At 39.5% G+C, this 12,615-nt stretch overlaps 1 protein-coding gene across 3 annotated transcripts; it reads left to right on the forward strand.

Moving 5' to 3' along the window:
• Positions 1-479: 479 nt before the first annotated feature.
• si:ch211-93g23.2 (uncharacterized protein LOC100005086 homolog) lies at positions 480-12,350 on the forward strand. Of its 3 annotated transcripts, XM_022196597.2 has the most exons (6): positions 480-654; positions 859-1,019; positions 1,522-1,735; positions 1,830-1,933; positions 4,690-4,827; positions 5,315-6,988. In XM_022196597.2, exons 1-6 carry the CDS (start codon positions 547-549, stop codon positions 5,403-5,405), a joined length of 816 nt encoding a protein of 271 aa, XP_022052289.2. In that variant the 5' UTR covers positions 480-546; the 3' UTR covers positions 5,406-6,988. The 3 variants fall into 3 exon arrangements, with proteins under 3 accessions (XP_022052289.2, XP_022052290.2, XP_051797885.1); XM_022196598.2 differs by lacking the exons at positions 4,690-4,827; positions 5,315-6,988 and adding an exon at positions 12,185-12,350; XM_051941925.1 differs by lacking the exons at positions 4,690-4,827; positions 5,315-6,988 and adding an exon at positions 3,293-3,981.
• Positions 12,351-12,615: the final 265 nt, after the last annotated feature.

The following is a 12,615-nucleotide window of genomic DNA, read 5'->3' on the forward strand; positions in this document are numbered from 1 at the left end:
AAGGTGGCTACTTTGATGAGTCAAAAGTTTATAATACATTTTGATTTCTAAATTGATTTTTTTAACTTCATTTGTTTAATTGTTCTATGCTTTCATTTCAGAGTATAATGTGACTTTAACATGTATAATTCCCAATAAAAAAAAATGGAAAAACTGGGTTGTTCTAAAATTTTTGACTGGTAGTGTATATCAAAATTTTCTTTCATCTGAGTTACACATGTCACCTCCGTAACACCATGTGACATATTTAAAAGACTCATAAAATCTGACCAACAAAAACTATTTCTGGAAATGTTAAAGATAGGACAGAGTCTGCTGAACCACAAACATAATCTTTGAACTCTCTGCCTATGTCAACAAAAGGTATAGGGCTTTTACCATTGTTTAATTGCATGCAGTATTGTTTTTCAGACTAAAGGGCAGAACCATTTTCGCCCTGGTAGTTAATGTGTAACTTGGAAGTAAACTAAGGACAAGTACACAATGCAGAGACAGTATTCGGTCAGACAGGGAGGTTGGAGGAACTGACAGTCGGGGTGCAGAAATATGGCTGTACGTGCCTTTGAAGGTAAAGATCATGCAGCTGCTTACTGGCAGTTCAGAGTAACACCGCAAGAACTGATCAGCAAGATTGTGAGCTCTATGGATAAAAAGGTATGTGTGCATGTTTAGCATTATCCTGCAACATACATGTGCTTTTTTGTTGGTGGAGTAGCCTATTACTTCTAAATCCTGTTTCATTTAGCTGCTTTACCATTCAGCCAGTCATTTTCACTAAATGCTTACAAGCACTGAACAGTTTCTACTTGCGTTCATGAAAGCAGAAAACTTGTCTCTTACATGGTGAAACTCTTTCAGACACCAAAACAGTTCAACCTTGCGGTGGATGTGGGCTGCGGTTCAGGGCAAGGTACAAAGCTTTTGGCTCCATACTTCACCAAGGTGGTTGGAACAGATATCAGCCCAGCCCAGCTGGAGATGGCATCAGCCAATAGCAACCTTCCAAATGTTTCATACAGGTGAGGAGGTAGGACAGTGTCATCAAGGTTATTTCGTCAGGCAAAGGTCCAATATAACCTCCACAATCCTTTTGGGACACTTTCTGTTTGTCTCCAAATGCGCTTTTCAAACTCATTTTTGACTTTTCCTTACAGAACTGTGAGAATTGGTTTTATCAGTCACCCCCTATGAAGTGTAATCTAAGCCACAAATCAAGGGCCAGAGTCTAAGACTTGACAGTGTTCGAATGTAAAAGATCTTCAAAAAAATCACCAAGGGAAGTCAGCATTCAGATGCACCAGGATTTATTCTGGACAAAAATCCAGTAGTTCTTAGCAGTGATTAACACCCCAAATATGAACCAAACATGCTGAGTTGTGTACTGTTTTGTATACTGTGAGGTTCGGTCCTCTTCCCACATCTATAGGACGTATGATAGTAGAGACAGTTTTGACACCATTCTACTTAAATCTATTGGTCACATCATGACGTTATATTTCACCCTTTTCACCTCAACCTCAGACAGTGTCCAGCAGAAGAACTACCGTTTGCATCTGGAGAGGTGGACCTTGTGACGGCCATGACAGCGGCCCACTGGCTCGATCGCCCGCGGTTCATCCAGGAGGCTGATAGGGTGCTGAGGCCTGGAGGCTGCATGGCCCTCCTGAGCTACACCTTGGACATGGACCTGGAGTATGGGGATATCGCCGAAGCTCTCACTGACATCTGTAAAGAGGTCTGTCCCAAACATTAAAACTTGATTATCACATTTAATATTCAGTATTTGTTTACATTGATTAGAAAAAAATCCACTGTTTTTTTTTCATTAGTTCTACGATGTCCTGCGTCCATTCCGATATTCCTATCTAGGACCGAGCTCTAAGAAGCTCTATGCTGAGATGTTTGAATCCTGTTCATATCCAGACAAAGAGTGGTATGTGCTGTCTGATGCTGAGTTCGATTTTATGTGCATAATTGAAAGAGTATTTGGTACTAATTAGCAGCTTTCATTTAAAACACAGATTAATATTTTTTAATTGCATATGTCTGTGTAGATTCTCAGTCATTCAGCAGAAGGCAATGTCATTTGTTTTTGGTTCTTAAACATGTTTCAGGTGTGTTTGTGACCCCAAATTCCCAAGAAATAAGAAAAAACTAAATCTAAAAAAATCCTATTAGATCTTCACTCCCTGCAGACATCACTGTCCTATTATCACACTTGAATTTGGTTTATGGCATTTATCCAGGTTGCTTTCTCCTGACTAGATCCTTGCTTGTATTGCATGTACACTCAGATCAGGGCCGGCCCTAGGACTTTGGTGGCCCTAAGCAAGATTTTTTTTGTGGCCCCAAAACATGCACACGGCAACTACCAAATCACGTGCACAGCTTGTAATTGGGTTGAAACACACATGCACATGATTAACAGCAAATATTCAGCCCACTCCTGAACTTCCTTTTGGAGCCATGATGCCATCTCTAGTGCTACTGCTTTTCCATCTGTGGCTTCTCCAGACCAATGTAATCGATCAAGTTTGAAACGGTGCCGTGGTGTCACAGTAGCCTAACTTACGCACGAAGCATGGAGTCACCAACTGACTGCTGGTTTATTTTTTCTTTCCTGTATTTTTCCCGTATAGTTTTCTAATAAGCCAGTTTAAATTGATATGTTACCATGATGATTTATGTTTTATTGGAATAAAGACAGGCATGGGCGTAACCACCATCTCAGAAGTGAGGGGGACAAATTTTTCAGAGCGATTTATCATTCTCTTACATTTAATTGCACCGTCCGTAGTGGCTAAAGAACCACATAATCCCTAACAGCCACAGTACAATACCAGGGGACCAACTAGGTTAGTTCTTTAAACTATAAAGTATAAAACTTTAAACTATAAAATCTAAAGTTTTAGTGGCCAAACTCTAGTTGAGTTGACAACAATGTCCCTTGAACATCTACTGGACGAGTAGCCAAAGGTGCCAAACACTGAACATGAAATGATCAGTACTGCCTGGTTTCTCCCTGCAATAGATATCTTATTTCCAGGAAGTTATAATCTCTCCTTACCTGTAAAGACCCTACATCCTTGTCCCTGCTGCTGGCCTCTGATCCATCTCCTCCCTGACTCTGCTTGTTCTGTTATGGCAATAAACATAAAAAAAATGTAAGAAAAATTCTGAAATAGCATCAGGAAGAGTAAAAATTGCAGTAGAATTTAACCTCAAAATCACTTTAACCCATAGATGCATATTTTTTTCTCAGCCACTTATATATTTATTTTCACCTCTGCAGACCCTGCATGGTCAACATTACTGCTGGTCGCTGCCTCTGGTCCATCTCCTGCCTGACTCTGCTCTTTGTTATGGAAATAATCATTAAAAAATCTGAAAATCAAAATTCTGAGATAGAATTAGAAAGAGAAGGAGTAAAAAACAGTTGTAAATTTATACCATAGATAGCCTATTCTTTTTTCTCCTCCCTGACTCTCCTCTTTTGGGACCAAAAGACTTAAATACACGGAGAGCAATTGTGAGCACATCGTCTGCCCAGAACTAAAAGAGGACTGGGTTTATTCCAAGAATAAACTAATTAGCAGTAATGTAACAGAGGCAACCACATTTGAATTATTGTTAACTAGCTTAACATATTGATATATTGCCACGTTTTACCTTGTCGTCATTTAGCTAACAAGTCTAACATTGTTTGCATCCAACAAGGTCACACAACTTACACGGTTTGTTTGGAAAAAACTGTGTAAAGTTTTTTTGCTTCTTGCTAGCTCTGGCTGGTTTGCTAAACATTACTCCAGACGCACGTTCAGCACTGCTCAGCACAGCAGCACGTCTCCTGTGGAACACCTGCGTTAGCATGCGCTCATGGTGCATTCAAAGACGGCTCGGGAAAATACGTTACTGGATGCTAATAACGGGTTTAGCTGTTGTAACGACTGAAAAAAGTGCGGGGGGACAGAGGGGACAGATGTGGAAAGTGCGGGGGACATGTCCCACGCGTACCCAGCGTCCGTTACGCCCATGAAGACAGGGACAAAATGCGAATCACACACTTATTGTGGTGTGGCCCCCTCTAGTGGATGTGGCTATAAACAACTGCATAGAGTGTTTATGCCAGCGGCCGGCCCTGACTCGGATGTACTTTACTTCGGATAAAAGCATCTGCTGAATGAAATTGTAGAATTATAGAAAGAAATACGATGTGAAACTGCCTGGTGAGGCACCTCAGACCTGCACTTTAAGTACCTAGTAAATGTGTCATAGACCCCCTCCTCTGTTTTGGAATATGCTGTTCTTGTTAAACATAGACAACTTCCTTCAGTCCACCCTTAACTTATCTGTCTTTTCTGTCCAGCTTGTTAACACTTTGCTTCCGTTAGCCTTCAGATGCAGGTGGACTGCTGAGTCTTGTACTCAGGACCTGAGCTCCTGTATTGCTTCATGGGCTAGTGAACAGAGCAGCTCTGTTCGACAAAAACTGCATCACCCTGATGATAAAACACCCAGACACAAGTTGAGCCGTATATGTAGTTCAAGTATTTGCTGATACTGAGGAAGCGTCTTGAGAAATGAAAATTCTTTCAGCACCAAAAAAGAATTCCAGTCACCTTCTACTGAAGCACTTAGGAAAACTCATTTATTAGCATACATCCAGTGAGCCCATACAAATGTGTGCAGGACTGACTGTCTGCAAGTAAGAAGGACCCTGCCATTAAATGGATATATTTGCATGGTGGAGACCTTCTCCAGCTACCAGAAAATGAAGGAAAAGGACCCTGCTGGAGCTGAACGTCTCTCTAATGACATCAGGAACAAGTGAGATATTAACCTCCAACTCATCCACAAGTGTAATCTTTATCCTCCTTTCACCTGGCACTGAACAGTGATCTCCTCATCTCTGACCTAGATTAATTTATCATTAACAGAAACTGCTAAAAAAATGTTTCTGAATACTGTCACAGTCTCGGGTATAAATCAGAAAAACATTTCTTGACTAAGCTTAACTGTTGAGCTTTTACTGCTTTGATAATATAGCCACCATTAATCCCCCTGCCAGTGACAAGACAGACTGGCTCTCCAAGCGCAATATATGAGGAAACAAGTGCTAAGCCATAACTTTCACATGGAGGAAAATTTGTATTTCATTACTATCACAGTTTAGGAATATACATACTTGTACGCTCTATCTCTTGAAAGATTTTGACCTGTGTTTTCTTCTTTGGTCTTTGTTCCACTAATAATTCCACTGAGTTTGATTTCATCATCAATACACCCAATTGCCATTCTGTCTCGTTCATTGCAGGTTGATGTCTACCATGAAGGTATCTTCTCCTGACACAGAAGTGACGATGGTTGTCAAGTATTTCTACTTTCTGGCATTCAAACCTTCATAGTTCTTTCGGGGGTTTTTTGCCACCATAAAGCAGCCAATGTCCCGTTCTGGCCCTTTGTAGAATTCACTCTTGCAAAAATGACAAAAATAAATAAATGAAATTCCTAGAGGATGCACTTTCTTTGAAAATCAAAGACAAATTAATTTATAGGGTGCATTTAAAAACAGTACAAGTTGAACCAAAGTGCTGCACAATTAAAGTAACAAACCCAGTAAAACACAATGACACATACAACAACAGATGTTAATAAAAGAAGACAATAAAATGGGAACAAAAAGTTACAACACAAGATATATTTAAGTGTTTGTTTTGTAATGTTCCATGCCACAAAATATATGGTTGAGAAAATATGATTAGTTACTTTGTGCATCATCAAAGGTTTTTGTTAATGTGCAATCAAAAATGAGACTTTTCATGACTTCTTCTTACTACTTGACCAAAATTGCAGATACAGAATCAATGCAATGTTGATTAATTGTGGTGAAAATTGTCAGCTTTTATCTTTGATAGTTCCTGGGATATTGTTGTTTAAGCACTGCCTCAAATTTCAGTGTATGAAAAAGAGTGCTGAAAGTCGACAGACAATATATGTGATGTATCAAGTTAACATGTCAATAATATCTTCATAAAGATCCATTTTTTATGCTGTAAATTTTTAACACCAGTCAGAGAAGGTCAAGCAGAAATTGTTATGAAATTTTGATGATTTGTCATGGAATGAACCAAGTGTTTCTTTCATATGAAGGTAAAGTGCTCCAGAAATTAAGGGTTGCCACCTAAATTCTTAATCACCTTTTTGTGTCTTGATCTCAGAATGACAGTAGTTGAATAGTGGTAGTAAAGGCAAGTAAGTAATTTATCAAAGTATTTGCAAGAAACATTGGAATTTCACTTTTGCTAAGAGTCTCTAACAGATAGATGGAAGTTTTGGCAACTGAGCTGATGTACCTATAAAATTTGAAAGAGTTGTAATATATATATATATATATATATATATATATATATATATATATATATATATATATATATATATATATATACACACATATCTTAAAAAAAAAAGCTGTTGCAAATCAGTTGCCCAAAGGTCCAGTACACAGAATAATCTCAGTCCAAATTTAATTTCTTTGGTTTTTGTTTTCTGGTTTTGACAAGCTCAGTCAAAAAGAACTTCAAGACCTCTTATGTAAATGTGAAACAATGATGGAATGAAGTCAAATTAATTAAGTTTATGAACAGAATGAACATTAGATGAAGCTCTGTCATAGACTGATGGATGAGAGTCCAACTGAATTCTACTGCCAGATTCATACACAACTAAACATCTTAATCTTCCTTTAATTGAACGTACCAGTTCTAACAATTTATAAATGCCAGTGTCCAACTGCAATTAAAACAAGCCGCTAGTCTCTCACGGATATTGTTGTTGATTTCATCAGGGATATTTGATTTTTTTTTAACAGACTTCAACTGCTTTTTTAATTTTTTGCTATTCATATCCAAAGCCTTGGTACTTTGTGTAAAAAAATAGCATTCAATCATAATTTTAAATAAAATGCCATGTTCATCTTTGTGCAACTCCATTTTTCTCTCATCTTTTTACAGCTTTCTTGTCTCCCTATCTCCCGGTCTTCACCTCCCTTCTGAACTTGTCATCTGTGTTTCCTTGAGTGTCTTCCTCTCTACTGCTATGTGGGCACAGATTGTTTAAGGCTATGAGAACAGATGGTAATTAACATGTATGGCCTCCAAATCCCCTGAATCTCAAAGAACTTTATTACCTTGACATTTTCATATTGGTGATGTTATCCATCAAAAATGATTGCATGAATAGAACCTATTTTCATACCAAATAGAACATTTATTTTATGTTACTGTCTCCTGGAGTCAAACATATTTAATGGCATGCAATTTTTCACTTCACCTATCATATTAATATGTGAATAATTGGATTTCAAGACAAAAAGTACAAGAGCATGGAACACAAAAGCATTCTTTCCATGTGTCCATATAGACTCATTTACAGTAGGTAAATAAAGAGGGCTGCGCGCGCACCCTGGCAACGGAAGTATGGCGGCTAGTAGTGGCTTGTCAAGTCATGCGGGTGCATTATCAGTAAAAGATCACGAAAAATACTTTAAAAAGATCACTTTAACAAATGGCAAGAGGCTCCCAGATCCCTGTACACTTACCAAACGGGACTATGACGTTAGTAAGTGGCCCAATATTCAGTGGCCTGATATTTATTTATATTTAGTTGAAAAACCTAGAGTGTACACTAGAGAGATGCTGCGAGCATACAAATCTATGGAGGCCTATGATTATGCAATTTGTGGACAGGTACCGATGAGATACAAGGACACTAACAAAGAGTTTTGTGTTTTGATGTCTGAAATCCTACCTAGCCAAAGGCAAGGGCAGAAGACTACGATGTATGAGGCATGGGTGATCATCAACAAAGTGGAGAACTACATACACACAGCAAACTGCACCTTTATGGCGGCGACTGCAGCCGCTTTATTATTTATGTCCCCCTGTCACAACAGTCAACAGGGCTTTTATTCGTGGCTCTAATCGTGTGGGAACCGACAGCTCGTCAGTATATTCTGCACTGATTTCACTTTATTTGCCACAACAGAGCACACGCGTGCATTGTTGATGGTATCCTCCGTCCAATCCGCTGGCTTGATAGCCTGGAGCCACAGCCGTCTTCGGTTGCTCTGAAACAGCTGAGAGCCCATTGGCATGCGGTAGAACTGATGTCCCTCTTGAGTATTTCGGTTCGTACAACCAAAAACACAACAGCCTGACATTATGATGCCGACAGTTCAGCGTTAGCTTTTAGTTTTGCTACTCCGCGTGGTGCGAACAAAGCCAGGTAAAAGATAAGAAGCGGTACTTCCGTTGCCTTGATGCGCACGCAGCTTGTTGATGACGTAGGCTCTGATGGGGTCTATATATGATCAATGTCTGTGGCCAAATCCAGCACCTCAATGACCCTAAAGCACTCCCTCTGTGCGTTTACTCCTCCACACCACCAAAGCAGTCATGAGCAGGGTGACCAGTACTGGCACTGCGATGAATGGGGCAAGGACACCGATTGGTGGGTCATGGAGGAGCCGGCCGGTTAGAGCGCAATCGTGGAAGTAGGTTTGGTGAATCTGCATGAAGAATCGGTCGACTATTTGATTGGGCCAGAAGCAATCCATCCTCATGGCCACCTGGTAAGTGCAGTTTGTCAGACCCTCATAGATCCTGCAGAGGGCGACAATGCACAGACAAATCAACATATCTAATACATGCATTGTGTAAAACGGAATCAACAGACAATAAAAGGGAGAGAGAAGAAGGAGAGAAAAATTTGATGCAATTAAGTTAAGAGCCCATGTTTTCTTGATGAACTTAGAAACAATTTTCACTGTTCCTATTTATATTCTATTCATGCCGATAGGAAAAAATAAAAAGGCAAAGGAGTGTATAGAATTACCAGTGGGCTTAACGCAGTTAAATATAACTGCAAGGTAGGAGAGGGCAGGAGAAATGGAGATGCATACCAACAGAGTAGCGGTTCAGCATTGCACCATACCAGGATAGATTGTAATCCACATGGCCACTGAGCTTAACTGTATTACTAGAAGCCAAGTGGACCAGTACCTCACAGGACCTCACAGAACATCACAGTCTCAAAGGAATGGCATAGATCTTAAACTTGTGGGCAAAACGTGGCTTTCGACAAGTGTGACTGAGATGCTTTGTTGTCTCGTTAACTGAAAAACACTTGAAAATAATCTTACTTCAGACAAAAGTTTTAAAAAAGCCCACTTCAAATATATAATCCAACTTAGAATGGGACATTTTTGCTTTTTAAATTTGGATTTTATAAATGCAGAAGTACCTCTTTGCGCTCATCATAAAAATTGCAATATAGAACTTTTGATCCCTCTCCAGTAATATGAGTCACTTTAAAACTGATGTATTTATTGGACATGAGTCATCTCATATGAAAACACAGTGGATCTAAACTAGTTTTAAATGCATGCCTGTAAAATACTTTCAGTTTCATAAACAACTAGAAAAGCACTCGGAGAGCATACCTCCGCCAGGCCATCTGTCTGCCTGTCCGTCTGTCTGTCTGTCTGTCTGTCTGTCTGTCTGTTGACAGCATAACTCAGAAAGTCATGGACGGATTTTCACCAAAATTTTACAGGATGTCCGGAAGAGCAAAAGTAACAATCGATTAGATTTTGGAGGTGATCCGGATCACCGTCTGGATCCAGGATTTTTTTGAAGGACTCTGTACCATTGAGAGATGGCTACCAGGCGGCCTGGCAGACAAACAGACAAACGGACAAACTCCGGTGATTACATAACCTCCTGGCGGAGGTCATGAAACCATTTTTTGTTTCCCTTGGCAGACAATGTGGTTTAGACTCTGATAAAGTTGGAACCCATTAACCAGAGTTCGATAGCTTGTAGTGATAACTAAAATTGGCATTTCTGTATTTACCACTGTTTGGATCTCACCTGCAACTCGATTTGCTGTTACAAACTGTCGCTTCATAAGATGTGCTGACAAAATATAGGTGCTGGGAACATAAATGCCAAGCTCCTATGCAAACAAACAACAAATATAAGGCAGTGCTAGTATGGAGGAGTTAATGAGTCCACTTGCCATCACTTATCTATTATTACAAATTTGGTGCTGAAAAATTTATTTTGTCTTTTTAGCATTATCTGGAGGTTACCACGAGCGCGACTGTGAGAGAGTATTGTCAGTGTGTTTTACCAGCTCCTGCAAATAAACGGCAGATTTGGTGCCAAAGGGGAAGATGCCCCGTGCTTGATTACTCACACAACACAAGAGAGAGCATACAACCGCTACACTGGCTGTGTAACGTAACCCAACATCTTTGAAAAGAGAGATGCAGCCATTTCAGAAATAAGGAAACAATGGCAGAATTGAGTGAGGAAGCCACTCCTTTCAGTCACCAGGCAGGTACTATGCAGATTTGTTACTTTGTGATGTTGATAAGTAACAGAAGAAATGCCTGGATCTCAAATTGGGGTATTTGAGGCAGGAAAGGAGCAGAATTTTCTGAAGGAGAGAATAGATCCCTTTGGCTTGGGCATTACGTGACCTTAAATGAAAGGGAAAAAATAGAATATGGGCTCTATAATTTAGGAAACATTAGCTTTAAGAAGCGCCAAATCATACCCCACCAAGGAAGGTTATAGCTGAAATATCCTTTATTTTACTGCATTGGGCAATAATTTGATGGATCACTTCAGATGTAGAATTTAGACAATTTTGTCATACATTTTCAGTCTTACTAAACTGGCTTACACATTGGAATTAAAAACAAAAAATTCCCAGCCAAGTCATCAGGGAGCCAAACAATATTGCAGGCTTTTATGAGTTTTGTGACGCACCTGCAAACTCTAAAAGTGCTTGCACAGATGATTTTATGAGTTACAACTGCACACTCAGACACATGCACACACAAAGATCACCACCACCAATTATGTGTTCCAAGAGACGACAGTGTGCCAGGAGGGAAATGACATAGTTTTGACAGTAGCCTCTCCTGTGGGCCTCCCAGCTACTTCCACCCTCCTGTCTGACTCATTCCCTATCTGGCAGTATTTGGAAAAGAAGCCACCAAACACTGAGACACTGTCTCAATATAATGTCTAACAGACAGTGAAAAGATCGTGACCAAGTGATGTGGTGAGTCAAAACAGAGGCTATCATGGCTGTAAGGCAAACAGCTTTGATGCTGGGCAAAGAGTATGCAATAAGAGAGTGCGCTAAACTCAGAGCAACATATCGGGAGCAGCCTCAGTTATTAAACCACATTATTCCTAAACTAACCACGAGTGCCAGTGGAAGAACAGAAAAAAAATATGTGAACCGACTGATTATAAGACACAGTAAATTCCAGTAATCTAACCTTGAGGAGATTAATGCAGTAGTCACAATCTTCATGTTGATTAGACAGAAGATGGATTTCAATTTGGTGTTGTTTTCCAGTTAAAAACAAATTTTTTTTATGAGAGCATTAAACTTTTCATCCTGTTCCAGGGCTGAGTCAAAAGTGACACCAACATTTCCGTGGGCATGAATGTTTGGTGTCAATGGCAATAAATGGCTAGTAATGTTCAATATGGTGACAGTCGCTTCTGTCTTGCTGTCATTTAGCTTTTGCCATCCAGTATTTCACGTTGTGGAGGCAGTTTAAGATGGATGTAAAGAAGATGGAGTCAGAAATATTTGTGTGTAATTTTATTTGCAAAAGATGTAGGCTAAAGGGAGCATATGCATGAAAAATAAAATAGATCCCAAGATGGAACCTTAGTGTGTTTGGGGCTGTAAACGAGGACTGATTTTCAATCTTAACAGAAAAGGAGATGATGCCTGGATGTCAGCATCTTAAACAGAAACATATTTTTAGCCATTACTATTATAAGAATCTTACATTTCAACCCCCTTTTTCAGAGCCAAAAAATGTTGACATTTTCTGACTTTGCTTGAATTGCTACTGCTGAAACTTTAAATCATGATTCATCAAAATCACTTCACTGGGCATGTCTCAATTACAGGTTTGCAGAAAATAAACTACTTGCATAGTTATCCCAACAGAACAAAGCTTACTCAGTCTGTTTAGATGGTGAAATCTCTCCACTTAGACGTGAAATTCTACATGAGGATTTTAGCACTGTTATGTTCCACCCTGCTTTTAATTTTTTTTTGGTCTCTTTTCCCCTTTTGCGTGTTTCAGTAGGTGAACTCACTCTGTTGTGTCCGGCCAGCTGCACCACAAGCCTGGGTCCAGTCCTCCCATGTCGAATTTGAACTTAGCTAAGCAGAGATCACTGATCATCCTCTCGAAGAAACCTCTGTTGCAGCCAGACACCAGTGGAAGGACTTGAGCTACAGAGCAAAAAACAATGGACAGAAATGGAAACAAAAAGCTTGCACCAGGTAATGAGCGGACAAAACTTTCTTCATTGTAAAGACACAAACAGATTTTAAAAAGCACACATTGGTTATCTGCTCTGTTTAATTCTTTCATAATTAGGAGCATGTTTGTGCAATAAACAAGGTCATGTTCTGGCAATGGTTATTCCTAGTGGACCATTTCTTCCCTATTAGGCTATACTTTAATGAAGTTTTTTTTTTTTTTTTTAATTTGCAGACCCAATCCCATTT

This window comes from Acanthochromis polyacanthus, chromosome 22 (assembly GCF_021347895.1).
Source record: "Acanthochromis polyacanthus isolate Apoly-LR-REF ecotype Palm Island chromosome 22, KAUST_Apoly_ChrSc, whole genome shotgun sequence".
Lineage (NCBI taxonomy): Eukaryota > Metazoa > Chordata > Actinopteri > Pomacentridae > Acanthochromis > Acanthochromis polyacanthus.